The sequence below is a fragment of the Bos grunniens genome, chromosome 26 (genome assembly GCF_055505025.1).
Source record: "Bos grunniens cultivar Pamir isolate PY7600 chromosome 26, Bosgru_T2T1.0, whole genome shotgun sequence".
Lineage (NCBI taxonomy): Eukaryota > Metazoa > Chordata > Mammalia > Artiodactyla > Bovidae > Bos > Bos grunniens.
This window is the reverse complement of record NC_141190.1, coordinates 24,029,589-24,044,287: the sequence shown is the minus strand read 5'-3', so window position 1 is coordinate 24,044,287 and position 14,699 is coordinate 24,029,589. Positions and strand designations below refer to the sequence as shown.

Here is a 14,699-nt window from a genome sequence, read left to right as displayed (position 1 = left end):
ATTCAGTTCTGTTCAGTCATTCAGTCATGTCCGATTCTTTGCAACCCCGTGGCCTGAGCATGCCAATGGTTAATAGTTAACCATTAAACAAAATAGTTAGCCATTAAACAATTCTTGATCAACCCAGTCACTGGAGTCTTCTGTGCTGACCTTCTTTAAAACCATTTAGTTCCAAATGGAAAATGTATGCTTTGTTTACAGATATGTGACCTTCATGAATGGTTATTTACTAGCAGGAATGCATGATTACTAGTTCAGTTTCAGTTCAGTTCAGTTGCTCATTCGTGTCCGACTCTTTGCGACCCCGTGAATCGCAGCACACCAGGCCTCCCTGTCTATCACCAACTCCCGGAGTTCACTCAGATTCACGTCCATCGAGTCAGTGATGCCATCCAGCCATCTCATCCTCTGTCGTCCCCTTCTCCTCCTGCCCACAATCCCTCCCAGCATCAGAGTCTTTTCCAATGAGTCAACTCTTCACATGAGGTGGCCAAAGTACTGGAGTTTCAGCTTTAGCATCATTCCTTCCAAAGAAATCCCAGGGCTGATCTCCTTCAGAATGGACTGGTTGGATCTCCTTGCAGTCCAAGGGACTCTCAAGAGTCTTCTCCAACACCACAGTTCAAAAGCATCAATTCTTCGGCGCTCAGCCTTCTTCACAGTCCAACTCTCACATCCATACATGACCACAGGAAAAACCATAGCCTTGACTAGACGAACCTTTGTTGGCAAAGGAATGTCTCTGCTTTTGAATATGCTATCTAGGTTGGTCATAACTTTCCTTCCAAAGAGTAAGTGTCTTTTAATTTCATGGCTGCAGTCACCATCTGCAGTGATTTTGGAGCCCAGAAAAATAAAGTCTGACATTGTTTCCACTGTTTCCCCATCTATTTCCCATGAAGTGATGGGACCAGATGCCATGATCTTCGTTTTCTGAATGTTGAGCTTTAAGCCAACTTTTTCACTCTCGACTTTCACCTTCATCAAGAGGCTTTTGAGTTCCTCTTCACTTTCTGCCATAAGGGTGGTGTCATCTGCATATCTGAGGTTATTGATATTTCTCCTGGCAATCTTGATTCCAGCTTGTGCTTCATCCAGTCCAGCGTTTCTCATGATGTACTCTGCATATAAGTTAAATAAACAGGGTGACAATATACAGCCTTGACATACTCCTTTTCCTATTTGGAACCAGCCTGTTGTTCCATGTCTAGTTCTAACTGTTGCTTCCTGACCTGCATACAGATTTCTCAAGAGGCAGATCAGGTGGTCTGGTATTCCCATCTCTTTCATAATTTTCCACAGTTTCTTGTGATCCACACAGTCAAAGGCTTTGGCATAGTCAATAAAGCAGAAATAGATGTTTTTCTGGAACTCTCTTGCTTTTTCCATGATCTAGCGGATGTTGACAATTTGATCTCTGGTTCCTCTGCCTTTTCTAAAACCAGCTTGAACATCAGGAAGTTCACAGTTCATGTATTGCTGAAGCCTGGCTTGGAGAATTTTGAGCATTATGTTACTAGCATGTAAGATGAGTGCAATTGTGTGGTAGTTTGAGCATTCTTTGGCATTGCCTTTCTTTGGGAGTGGAATGAAAACTGACCTTTTCCAGTCCTGTGGCCACTGCTGAGTTTTCCAAATTTGCTGGCATATTGAGTGCAGCACTTTCACAGCATCATCTTTCAGGATTTGGAATAGCCCAACTGGAATCCCATCACCTCCACTAGCTTTGTTCGTAGTGATGCTTTCTAAGGCCCACTCGACTTCACATTCCAGGATGTTTGGCTGTAGGTCAGTGATCACACCATCGTGATTATCTGGGTCATGAAGATCTTTTTTGTACAGTTTTTCTGTGTATTCTTGCCACCTCTTCTTAATATCTTCTGTTTCTGTTAGGTCCATACCATTTCTGTCCTTTATTGAGCCCATCTTTGTATGAAATGTTCCTTTGGTATCTCTGATTTTCTTGAAGAGATCCCTAGTCTTTCCCATTCTGTTGTTTTCCTCTATTTCTTTGCATTGATTGCTGAAGAAGGCTTTCTTAGGTCTTCTTGCTATTCTTTGAAACTCTGCATTCAGATGTTTATATCTTTCCTTTTCTCCTTTGCTTTTCGCTTCTCTTCACAGCTATTTGTAAGGCCTCCCCAGACAGCCATTTTGCTTTTTTGCATTTCTTTTCCATGGGGATGGTCTTGATCCCTGTCTCCTGTACAATGTCACGAATCTCATTCCATAGTTCATCAGGCACTCTATCTATCAGATGTAGGCTCTTAAATCTATTTCTCACTTCCACTGTATAATCATAAGGGATTTGATTTAGGTCATACCTGAATGGTCTAGTGGTTTTCCCTACTTTCTTCAATTTAAGTATGAATTTGGCAATAAGGAGTTCATGGTCTGAGCCACAGTCAGCTCCTGGTCATGTGTTTGCTGACTGTATAGAGCTTCTCCATCTTTGGCTGCAAAGAATATAATCAATCTGATTTTGGTGTTGACCATCTGGTGATGTCCATGTATAGAGTCTTCCTTGTGTTGTTGGAAGAGGGTGTTTGTTATGACCAGTGCATTTTCTTGGCAAAACTCTATTAGTCTTTGCTCTGCTTCATTCCGTATTCCAAGGCCAAATTTGCCTGTTACTCCAGGTGTTTCTTGACTTCCTCCTTTTGCATTCCAGTCCCCTATAATGAGAAGGACATCTTTTTTGGGTGTTAGTTCTAAAAGGTCTTGTAGGTCTTCATAGAACCGTTCAACTTCAGCTTCTTCAGCGTTACTGGTTGGGGTATAGACTTGGATTACTGTGATATTGAATGGTTTGCCTTGGAAAAGAACAGAGATGATTCTGTCGTTTTTGAGATTGCATCCAAGTACTGCATTTTGGACTCTTTTGTTGACCATGATGGCTACTCCATTTCTTCTGAGGGATTCCTGCCCGCAGTAGTAGATATAATGGTCATCTGAGTTCAATTCACCCATTCCAGTCCATTTCAGTTCGCTGATTCCTAGAATGTCAACATTCACTCTTGCCATCTCTTGTTTGACCACTTCCAATTTGCCTTGATTCATGGACCTGACATTCCAGGTTCCTATGCAATATTGCTCTTTACAGCTTGGACCTTGCTTCTATCACCAGTCACATGCACAGCTGGGTATTCTTTTTGCTTTGGCTCCATCCCTTCATTCTTTCTGGAGTTATTTCTCCAGTGATCTCCAGTAGCATATTGGGCACCTACTGACCTGGGGAGTTTCTCTTTCACTGGAGAAGGGAATGGCAAACCACTTCAGTATTCTTGCCTTGAGAACCCCATGAACAGTATGAAAAGGCAAAATGATAGGATACTGAAAGAGAAACTCCCCAGGTCAGTAGATGCCCAATATGCTACTACATATCTGAGGTTATTGATATTTCTCCTGGCAATCTTGATTCCAACTTGTGCTTCTTCCAGCCCAGCGTTTCTCATGATGTACTCTGCATATAAGTTAAATAAGCATATGATTATACAGTGGAAGTGAGAAATAGATTTAAGAGCCTAGATCTGATAGATAGAGTGCCTGATGAACTATGGAATGAGGTTCGTGACATTGTACAGGAGACAGGGATCAAGACCATTCCCATGGAAAAGAAATGCAAAAAAGCAAAATGGCTGTCTGGGGAGGCCTTACAAATAGCTGTGAAGAGAAGCAAAAAGCAAAGGAGAAAAGGAAAGATATAAACATCTGAATGCAGAGTTTCAAAGAATAGCAAGAAGACCTAAGAAAGCCTTCTTCAGCAATCAATGCAAAGAAATAGAGGAAAACAACAGAATGGGAAAGACTAGGGATCTCTTCAAGAAAATCAGAGATACCAAAGGAACATTTCATACAAAGATGGGCTCAATAAAGGACAGAAATGGTATGGACCTAACAGAAACAGAAGATATTAAGAAGAGGTGGCAAGAATACACAGAAAAACTGTACAAAAAAGATCTTCATGACCCAGATAATCACGATGGTGTGATCACTGACCTACAGCCAAACATCCTGGAATGTGAAGTCGAGTGGGCCTTAGAAAGCATCACTACGAACAAAGCTAGTGGAGGTGATGGGATTCCAGTTGGGCTATTCCAAATCCTGAAAGATGATGCTGTGAAAGTGCTGCACTCAATATGCCAGCAAATTTGGAAAACTCAGCAGTGGCCACAGGACTGGAAAAGGTCAGTTTTCATTCCACTCCCAAAGAAAGGCAATGCCAAAGAATGCTCAAACTACCGCACAATTGCACTCATCTTACATGCTAGTAACATAATGCTCAAAATTCTCCAAGCCAGGCTTCAGCAATACATGAACTGTGAACTTCCTGATGTTCAAGCTGATTTTAGAAAAGGCAGAGGAACCAGAGATCAAATTGCCAACATCCGCTGGATCATGGAAAAAGCAAGAGAGTTCCAGAAAAACATCTATTTCTGCTTTATTGACTATGCCAAAGCCTTTGACTGTGTGGATCACAAGAAACTGTGGAAAATTATGAAAGAGATGGGAATACCAGACCACCTGACCTGCCTCTTGAGAAATCTGTATGCAGGTCAGGAAGCAACAGTTAGAACTAGACATGGAACAACAGGCTGGTTCCAAATAGGAAAAGGAGTATGTCAAGGCTGTATATTGTCACCCTGCTTATTTAACTTCTATACAGAGTACATCATGAGAAACGCTGGGCTGGAAGAAGCATGATTACTAAGGGATTGTTAAATGATAAAATACCTTTAAGATATTATTTATTTGTAGCAGATAAAAATAAAAAAAGAGGATAGTTTTGAAGGATAAAAAATATATAGATCACGTGTTCTTAAGAGATTTAAGTCAATTCAAATCAGAAATCAATAATTATCTGAGTGGATTTTTTTCATATAGAGATCCCAGTGTCTTTGAATTATCATGGTTGATTTAGTGGTGTTGTGAATTTATTGATGTCTTACCGTATCTTCTTTTCTTTTTTTTGTTAACCAACTCTTGTAGTATTTTCCTTTGTACATCATTTAATCTTATTTTTGGTTTTATAAAATGCTTATCACATTTATCACTAAATATCTTGTATATAAAAGATGTAGTAATAAATTTTGAGTTCCGTCTTATAAGACAGGTTTTTTTCCTTGTAATTTATGTATTTATTTTACTTTTTGTCTGTGCTGGTCTTTGTTACTGTGCGCAAACTTTCTCTAGCTGCCCTGAGCAGGGGCTACTCTTCCTTGAGGTGCTCTGGCTTCTCAATGTATTGGCTTCTCTTGTTGCAGAGCATGGGCTCTAGGCACATGGACTCAGTAATTGTGACAGACGGGCTCAGTAATTGAGGCTGTACACAGGCTTAGTTGCCTCAAGTATGTGGGATCTTCCTGGACCAGGGATAGAACCTGTGTCCCCTGCATTGGCAGGAGGATTCTTAGTCACTGGACCAGTAGGGAAGTCCCGATAAGTTCCTTTTTATTATTATTTATTTAGTATATTACCTTAACCCTTAACCATACCACTGAATTGTTTCCAAATCATTTACGGAGATTCTAATGTGTCATATGGTATATCCCTACCATTCATTTTCTATTTATTAATATTAAATTGAGCAATCTGTGTGCTTGGCATCCACTACAAACATGAGACAGAAAATTCATGCTGTCAGGCAACTCAGAACTGTGTGGGAAAGATATAAAATGACAGTAGGCTATGATGAGTGCAACAGGAGCACAGAGTGAATGATTTAGCTCTGAATTTGTCAAAGGATTTGCAGAATGGATTTTTTTTTTTGGCCAGATAAGGAGGAAAAGAACTTTCTGTCAAAGAAAAGAGTATGTATGAACAAAGAGGGATGAGTGTGGCACTGGCTCATTCAGTGAAAAATTCTGTCTTGGAAGCTTTAGTGTGATCTTGCTTTTAAAAAGTTAAGGGTTTTTCTTGCCTTAAGACTATCTTCACATTCTGATTTCTGCTCTGAGATTCAGATATATTGTAGTTATCCTGCCTGTCTAAGACTTAATACTCAGGAGGTTAGAAAGATTATGCAGAAAAGAGTTAACAAAGCAGACCCGAGGCTGCTGTCTCCAGAAGGACTGGCTTACAAGGTTGGCCCTTGCCTAGCATCTAGGGAGCTGGCTTAAGACTGCAGTATTGAATGTGTGTTTCCCCGTGCACGGACTGAAAACTGAATACCTGCTTTGCTTCTGGGAGTCTGGAATTTGCTAGTTGCTAGGCAGAGAATGCCGACATGACCAGGCTTCAGTACAACCCCTAAACTCTGAGCCTCAAGTGGGCTTCCCTGGCAGAGAGTGCACAAATTGGCTGCATTTCTACTGCTAGAGAAAAGAGTATTGTGGGAGTATTGCTTCCTGGACTGGGAGGGAGGAGCAAAGGAAGCCTGTGAATGGATTTCTCCAGACTCTCCCTACATCTTTTTACCTTACTGATGATCTGACTGTATCCTTGCTGTGTTGCTGTAGTAAATCATAGCTGTGAATATGCTGAGTCCTTCTAGCTAATTGTCAAATAATGGGGGTCATGTTTGTTACATCCTCAAAAATGTGACTCTGTTTGAATGAACTAAGTTAATCAACAGGTAAAGTGAGAAGCAGTTAAATGTTTCTGAGGAAAATGGATATATAATTTATGATATATTTCGTAAAATGGAACACTATGCAGCTATTAAAGACAGAGTTAACTATGCATTCCAAAAGATGTCCGTGTATTAAGGTTTTGGTGTTTGTGTGTGTGTGTATGTTTTAAGAATATGTAGAACAAAATATGTGACACGATCCCATTTCTATAAAAATAAAATCCATGCGTGCACACACAGCAACTAGGACCATATGCATCAAACTGTTAGTAACTGGCTAACCTCTTGGGATTAAGTTGAAAATTTGTAGTAACCAAGTCATAAATGTATACCACATGGTCCAGCCCACTAAGAGTGGTGGTCTCTGACTTGCTGGATACTTAATTAAAATATAGTGTTAGTTTCCAAGGTCTATAATTTTTCTTGGATCTAAGTTCTGTGCTCAAGATCAGCTGTTACTGCCTTCAAGTCCTTTTGCAAACAGATATTGCTCTACCAACTTTAAAACTGGTAAGCATTAAACAAGAGTTGTTACTGCTGCTGCTGCTAAGTCACTTCAGTCATGTCCGACTCTGTGTGACCCCATAGACGGCAGCCCACCAGGCCCCACTGGTCCCTGGGATTCTCCAGGCAAGAACACTGGAGTGGGTTGCCATTTCCTTCTCCAGTGCATGAAAGTGAAAAGTGAAATTGGAGGTTATTCATTGTGAGAGAGCACAGGGCTTGACAAACTGACCCACAGGCCAAATCTAGCCTGCCATCTTTTCATAAACGGTGTTTTATTTTAACAGCCGTCCTGTGGCTGCTTTTATACTAAAGTGACAGAATTGAGCACATGTAACAGTGATCTTGTGGCCTACAAGCCTAAAATATTTATTATGTAGCCCTTTATAGAAAGTTTGCCAATCCCTGACATGCACTGATTTTTGGAGAAAGATAGACCTGGAAATAGACCTGGCTTCAGATCTGAACTTTGCTGCTTACCGGCTTTGTGATTTTAGGAAAATTTAATGTCTTTACTTCTTAAGCATCCCTATCTGCAAAGTGGGAATTATAATACCTAACTCATAGGAATGTGAAAATGATATGAGATAATATATGTAAAATATATAAGTGTAATGTATGCTGTGCATAGTGGCTGCTCAGTTAAATGCAGGTACTTTTTATTCTTACCCAAGCATGCTAAAGGTTTTAGGGGGATTAACATGTTGGCATTGTGTAGGATTTTTAGAGTAAACAAAATTTGAAGTTAGGAATCTGGTTAGGAGATGATTTCAGTGGTTTAAACCTGAAGGCAGCACTTGAAAGAATGATATGAACTTAAAAGGTATTATGAAGAAAGAAGCAACAGGTGTAGCTGATTGCATGTGAGAAGAAAGGAAAAGGAGAAATAGGAGTTAAGAGGTGATAACTCTGGTTTGGAGCAAGGAAGAATTTCATGCCATAAGCTAAATAGGAGTCTTAGGAGATGGAGTCTATTAAGTGATATGTGTTAATAAGATGTTGAGGACCTGTTCCCATTTTAAAGCAGTGGAAAAGGAGTACTCAGTGAAAGAGCATGTAAGGACTTCATTTCTGTTTCTAGCAAGTGAATATACTGGAATCATATACAATACAGTATATAACTATACAGCCATATTGTTCTGTCTAGCGCATTCGGTATAGAAGTAGATTTATAGTAGAGCTTTGACATCACTAAAAGGGCTGAAAAGACCTTGTTAAGATTGTTCTACCTGTAAAACACAATGCCTTATTATGTACTTTATATCAGTATTAGACTTTTCATTGTTGGAAAATGAGATATTCTTTAATAAGAAGATCAAACAACCAAAGATTACATTTTGAAGCATTATAAGCCCTTAATCATTGTGTCATGAACTGTTTAAAAATATAATTTTCTGAGCCATCTTATGCTGAACATATCAAGTATGATTTAACTTGTTCTGAGAGATTCAAGGAAACCATTTGGAATATCTGCTGTAGTGTTCTGTGTTCTGCCTTGTCCTCTAGTGCTCATTCCATTTTATTTGTAAATAGTTTCTAAACTGTTTCGTAAGAATGTTTAATCAGTCTAAAATAGTTAAGTCAGAACCTCCCTGGCTGTCCTGTGGTTAAGACTCTGCACTTCCAATGCGAGAGATACGGGATCAATCCCTGGTTGGTGAACTAAGATCCCACATGCCATGGCCAAAATAAATAAATAAAAAACAAAATAGCAAAGTCTAGTCTAAAAATAATTATGTTGATCTTCCTCTTTTTTAATGTGGTTTTTTGAAGCAGGACAGCAGACTTATACTCTTATTTGCCTGTAGGTAGACATCATCTGTGGTGATCACTTGTTAGAACGGTATCAAACTCTAAGGGAAATTCGACGTGCAATAGGCGATGCAGCAATGCAGGTAGGTCTACCATATTTATGTCTAACGGGCAAGTTAATTAATGAAAGAAGAGTGTTCCGTGTTATTAGGGTTTTAATAAACATTCTATAATTAAAATTATTTGGACTATAAATAATAAAGCTAATGTTTACTGGATGCTTACTGTGTGTCAGGTACTTTTCTAAATGATTTGTAATGATGAGCTCTCTTACTCATCATAGTTTTATGAGGTAGGTATTCTTTTATCTCCAGTTTTAAAGATAAGGAAAGGTACAGGTAAGGTGGATTTCCCTGGAGCTCAGATGGTGAAGAATCTGCCTGCAGTGCAGGAGACCTGGGTTTGATCCCTGGGTGGGGAAGATCCCCGGGAGGAGGGCATGGCAACCCACTCTAGTATTCTTGCCTGGAGAATCCCATGGACAGAGGAGCCTGGCAGGCTGCAGTCCATAGGGTAGCACAGAGTCGGACGTGACTGAAGTAACTGAGCACGCACGCACAGGTAAGGTACAGAAAGGACATGTAACTTAACCACAGTTAGTAAGTGTGTGTGGAGAAGGAAATGGCAACCCACTCCAGTACTCTTGCCTGGAAAATCCCACGGACAGAGGAGCCTGGTGGGCTGCCATTTATGGGGTCGCAAAGACTAGGACACGACTGATGTGACTTCACTTTAACTTTTCACTTTCATGCATTGGAGAAGGAAATGGCAACCCACTCCATTGTTCTTGCCTGGAGAATCCCAGGGATAGGGGAGCCTGGTGGGCTGCCATTTATGGGGTCGCACAGAGTTGGACACGACTGATGTGACTTAGCAGCAGTAGCAGTAAGTGTGTGAGCCAGGGCTCAAACTCCAGGCAGTTTGATTCTAGAGGCCTTTTTTCTTCTCTGTCTCATACTGCAGTAGAGCTTTGAAGACTACTGGGCAAATGTATCTGCGAGGACGTGTCTTTAAGAAAAATTTGCGGATACTCATTAGTCTGTAGAGATTTCACATACCACTCCTAGCTCAGTTGGTAAGAAGCCATGGTAACTGTTAAACGATATTTTAAGTAGCCTATAATGTGAGTGGGAAGTATAGTGTGAAATCTAATAAGGATAAATGAAAGCAAGATAAGACCTACAATTTTAATGAAGAGAAAAATCCAATTTCTTTTGGAATTTTGCCCTCTAATTCTGAAATCCATTGGGGAATCTGATAGATGACAAAACTGGTGTATGAAGATTAAGTACCTTGCCCAAGATGAGTTGGTTAGTTAGCAGTGGAATCAAGGTTCAGCTGTTGAAAAAGTTGAACTTAAAGCTTAGGATCTTAGCAAAAGGGCAGCTGAATACTTTTTTGGGTAATTATTTGATTATTCTTACATGTTTTTAGAAATATACTGTACTAATTGTTTATATTTTAGAAACAAATAATTCAAAAGATCTTCATAAAATACAAAAGTAAAATTGTTTCTTAGCTAAGTAAAGCATACTTAGAGGTATAAATAAGACATTTCCTAAGATTTTTATAAAATCATACTTTAGAAATCTTAGAAAATATTGTCTTTTTTAAAGTTAAGCTTGATTAGAAATGTAAAAAGCTAGGCGTAAAATCCCAAAGTCAATGGAGTAGGTAGAAAGTATGACTTCAATTTAAAGAATATTTATAATTAAAGTCCTCATTGATAACTATGTAAGTGTCATGTAATCTCAGGACCTCTTAGCTAAATGAATAATACATCTCTGCAGTAGGAAGGCTAGGATGTAGCAAGTGAGGGAGAGAGTGGGAGGAGCTCAGATCTGACAGAATAAAACCATGAAGGACTTTATAGACTGTAGTATGAACTTTGGATTTTAACTGAGTGAGGTGGGAAACTATTGATTGGAGAGATTTGAGCCAAGGACAGAAGAGACATAATCTGACTTGTCTTTTAGAGGATTTACTCTGATTAGATTGTTTAAGAAGACCATGAATGGAAACATCTAAATATAAAATATAAATAAATTTATATATTCCTATATATTTATCAGAATATAAACAAAATAAGCATAGATATAAATTTGAAATGTAAAGATTATCTCATTTCATAAAGTGTAATTTTATACATGTATTGAAGTTGCTTTGAGATTTTAAACAGCTTGTAATTCTGAAACATAACTATATGCAAAAAATTGACATTCTGTAAAATGTAATTTGTATTCATGTAAATATGTTAATAGGGTCCTTCTGTGTGTTAGAATACAAATTCATTTACTTTGATTAGACTAATTAGCCTAGAAGAGATCTGATGATCTGTAGGCCAAACATGGTGTGGTTGTACTTTATTTGGCTTATTCTGTGTTTTAAATATTTTTTGAGTTTAAATTCCTTTAGCTAAGCATCTGCTATATGGTTTATCACTGGTCTCAACATACCCTATTTGACTGCTTAACTGACTCACATATTCATTTATGGTACTTCTCTGGCTTTTGTGGGTATTTGAATTTGTGAACCCCTTTCTAGAATGCTGATGAGTTTTCACTGGAGTTGCCAGTAACAGAAGCCAGATTGCAGTGAGTTGAACAGTGAATGAGCAATGAGGAAGTGGAGCCATGAAAAAGCTTAATAAAGAAGAAAGAAAGGGTGATAGCTAGACCAGAGTTGGAAATGCAAGGCGTGTATGCCACCACTCCCTCTAAATGTTGCTTAAAGTAGGCTCATTGCCCATGGCATACTTTCTCAATGAGTCTTCTTTTTAAGCTAGTTTTTCAGTTCATAGTAAATTACAAATAGCATCTTAAAAAGGTAGGTTGCTTGCTGGGTGCAGCCTTGGTGAGAGCACAAAGAATTAAGACCTCATATCAAGAAAGGAGACATAAAGAGACTCATAAACATGATATCTGGAGTCATTTAGTGTTAAGTTTCCTGACAGCCCCAGAGGACATCACTGTGTTATATAGCGCAGTACAGTTACAGTTCATAATGATGACTCTGGGTAGCAAAGAAAGGGTGAATTGTACTGAACAGTCTTCAAGGAGGAAGTAAAATGCATCCTGTATTAAATGGGTAAGAGTTCTGAAGTTTTCTCACTTATTTTAGTTGTAAGCTGCATTTGTATGGGAAATAAATGTTTTATTTCCTAGCAGATCCATGATACTCTATGATAATTGAGTCTTTCTTAGAGAAGCCCAGAGTTGGGTGATATATTAAATAATCTGCAAAATGAGAAGTTTTAGTTCTTTTTGGAGAACTGTTTAGCCATAAACAACCTTGACAAACTGTGGATACTGGTAGTTTCAGGATTTTCTTCTAAGAGTCATTAAAAAGGCACACTAACAGGGAGTGTCTGGTTATGAGCTGAGTAGATAAGCAAGTTTCTTTATCTTGGACTTTCATTCTCTTTAAATCAAGGAATTTCACATTAGTGTTGGGTTATGAAAAATAAACTATCTTTGACTTGATCATATATGTAAGTGGTTTTCAAGTAACTGCAAAACACTTTTATTTTTTTCAGGATGGTCTGCTGGTCCTTCATTATGGACTTGTGGTTTCTCCTTTGAAAATTACTTGAAGATTGTAAGACTGTTATGAGTGAGTGAACAAAATAAGGCGGCTTCTGCAGGATTGCATTCTCACCAAAGATTTCCATGAAACATGTAATTGCTATCATTTTGTGCTGTTTGAGACATAACTTACCTATTTTCAGCACGAAGAATCGTAGGAGTCTTATAAATCATAGGATTTTTAAGTATAACTTGGAATGATAGAATGCATCTGTTTAGTGAAAGATCTGTTTAGTAAAAAGTCTCTCTAGTAAGTGACTATATAAAAAGCATCCATAGCTCAGGGGGAAAATTTTTAAAAGCATTTACTTTTTATGATTTCAGATACTTTGATATAGATTTTGTTTCCTAATCTTTGAGGTAAATCAGTCACTGTTTTTGTCTTCATTGAGCCATACCCCTTTCAAGTTGGTGATTGGGATTCTGCTCTTTGGAATGGCATCAGTTGGGCAGTCATCCAATTGGAAAAGAAGTATGCTTTTGAACTGAAAATTTAAAACCAGACTTTGTTAAATTACAGAATGTACTTCTCAGACAAAGACCAAAACTATGGGCCACTTTTGTATGTTGCCGCATTATTTTGAACTTATGTCTTTTTTTTAAAACCAGCAACACTACTAAAGAGATATTATCCACTTCTAAAAGGGATGAATTCTATTTTTGTGTGTGTGAGGATACTGTCCCCTGTAGGGTTTAGGTCTTCAGTGTATTAAAGGCACCTTTAACACATCTTACAACAAGGGGTGCCTCTTGGCAACATTTTTTTGAATATTAGTTGGATTAACATTAATTTTTAGTACACAGTGTGATTGTCAGTACCTTGTAATGATATTGCTTTTGAAAGTAATTTAAAATTTTGAATGAATTTAAGGTTTACAGAATACTTGTTCATTGTTTCCTCAGTAAGTCAGTTTAATGTTCATTTTCCCATTTGTTGCTGGGATAAAGAATACGGGTGTTTGAGGGCTCACTCACTTGCATACAAAAATTTCCATTTTAAAGATTATTTTGCCTAAAATTAGCATTGTAATACTTTAAAAGAAATATTTTGTAAACCTTATTTCACTGCAAAATTTCCAAGTCTGCATAAAAACAATTATAATTGGAGAACGATTGGTAATTGTTTTATAAAGAATTTATGAATTCTGTATAAATTTCTTCTAACATTTAATACAATTTTTTAATAAAAATTTATTTTAACCTATTTTGAAATGCTTGTGTTTCTTGAGGATTTTTAAAAAATAAGTAAAACTCTTTAAGGAACAGGACATCCAAAGCAAAGTTAAATTGTGCCATCAAATAAATATTTTATAAACGTCTTTACCTTCCCTGGTTATACCAGATGCCTTTATTTGACAGTGGACAAAGTAACAGCTATGGAGTTCACTGCCTCGTCAATGTCTCTTGCACAAATTACTTACTATTTTTGTTCCTGTCCCGTGTTAACATCTGTGTTGGGGATCTCCAAGATCACTCTCAAGTTTAATAGTTCACAAGAAAGACTCATGGGACCCAAAAAGTTATTATGCTCTTGGTTATAGCTTATTACTACGAAAGGATACAGATTAAAATGAGCAACAGGAAAAGATGTATAGGGTAGAGTCCAGGAGAAACCAGGCACAAGCTTGCATTTGTCCTCTTCCATTGGCAATGCAAGGAGAGTGTTTAATTTTCCCAACATGATATGTGAAGTGTTGCCAACCAGGGAAGCTCACCTGAGCCTTGAGTGCAGAGTTTTTACTGGAATTCAGTCACATAGGCATGCAGCCTTGATACCCCAGCACCTTCCCGGTAGACAACCTGATATGGCACGTCCCAGGTATATAAAAATAGGCGTTCACCATAAATCACATTGTCAGCATAAACTATCTGGTGTGACCAAGTTCTCAGGCATACTAAGGTTATTCCAAGGGCTCAGAAATTATGATTTACAGTAACATGGGAAGACACTTATTTTTTTAAAGCAGAGTATTATATGTAATTAATTAAAGTCCATCTTGTCAAAGCTATGGTTTTTCCAGTAGTCACGTATGAATGTGACAGTTGGACCATAAAGAAGTCTAAGCGCCAAAGAATTGATACTTTCGAACTGTGGTGTTGGAGAAGATTCCCGAGAGTCTCTTGGGCTACAAGGAGATCAAACCGGTCAATCCTAAAGGAAATCTGCCCTGAATATTAATTGGAAGGACATCATGATGCTGAAGCTGAAGCGCCAGTTCTTTGGCCAC

The 14,699-nt window shown here is 38.3% G+C and overlaps 1 protein-coding gene across 4 annotated transcripts in view; it reads left to right on the top strand.

Annotated features, from left to right (window-relative positions):
* Positions 1-13,675, top strand: part of PCGF6 (polycomb group ring finger 6) — a 31,810-nt gene extending 18,135 nt beyond the window's left edge. For 3 of the 4 annotated variants that reach the window (XR_015155301.1, XR_015155300.1, XM_086377556.1), the window contains 2 exons: positions 8,884-8,970; positions 12,423-13,675. Coding sequence is in view for 2 of the 4 variants with exons in the window: in XM_086377556.1 (XP_086233682.1) it covers positions 8,884-8,970; positions 12,423-12,479 (144 nt within the window). In the remaining 2 variants the exon portion in view is untranslated. The remainder of the gene's footprint in view (positions 1-8,883; positions 8,971-12,422) is intronic. The other variant, XM_086377557.1, reaches the window with a different exon arrangement.
* Positions 13,676-14,699: the final 1,024 nt, after the last annotated feature.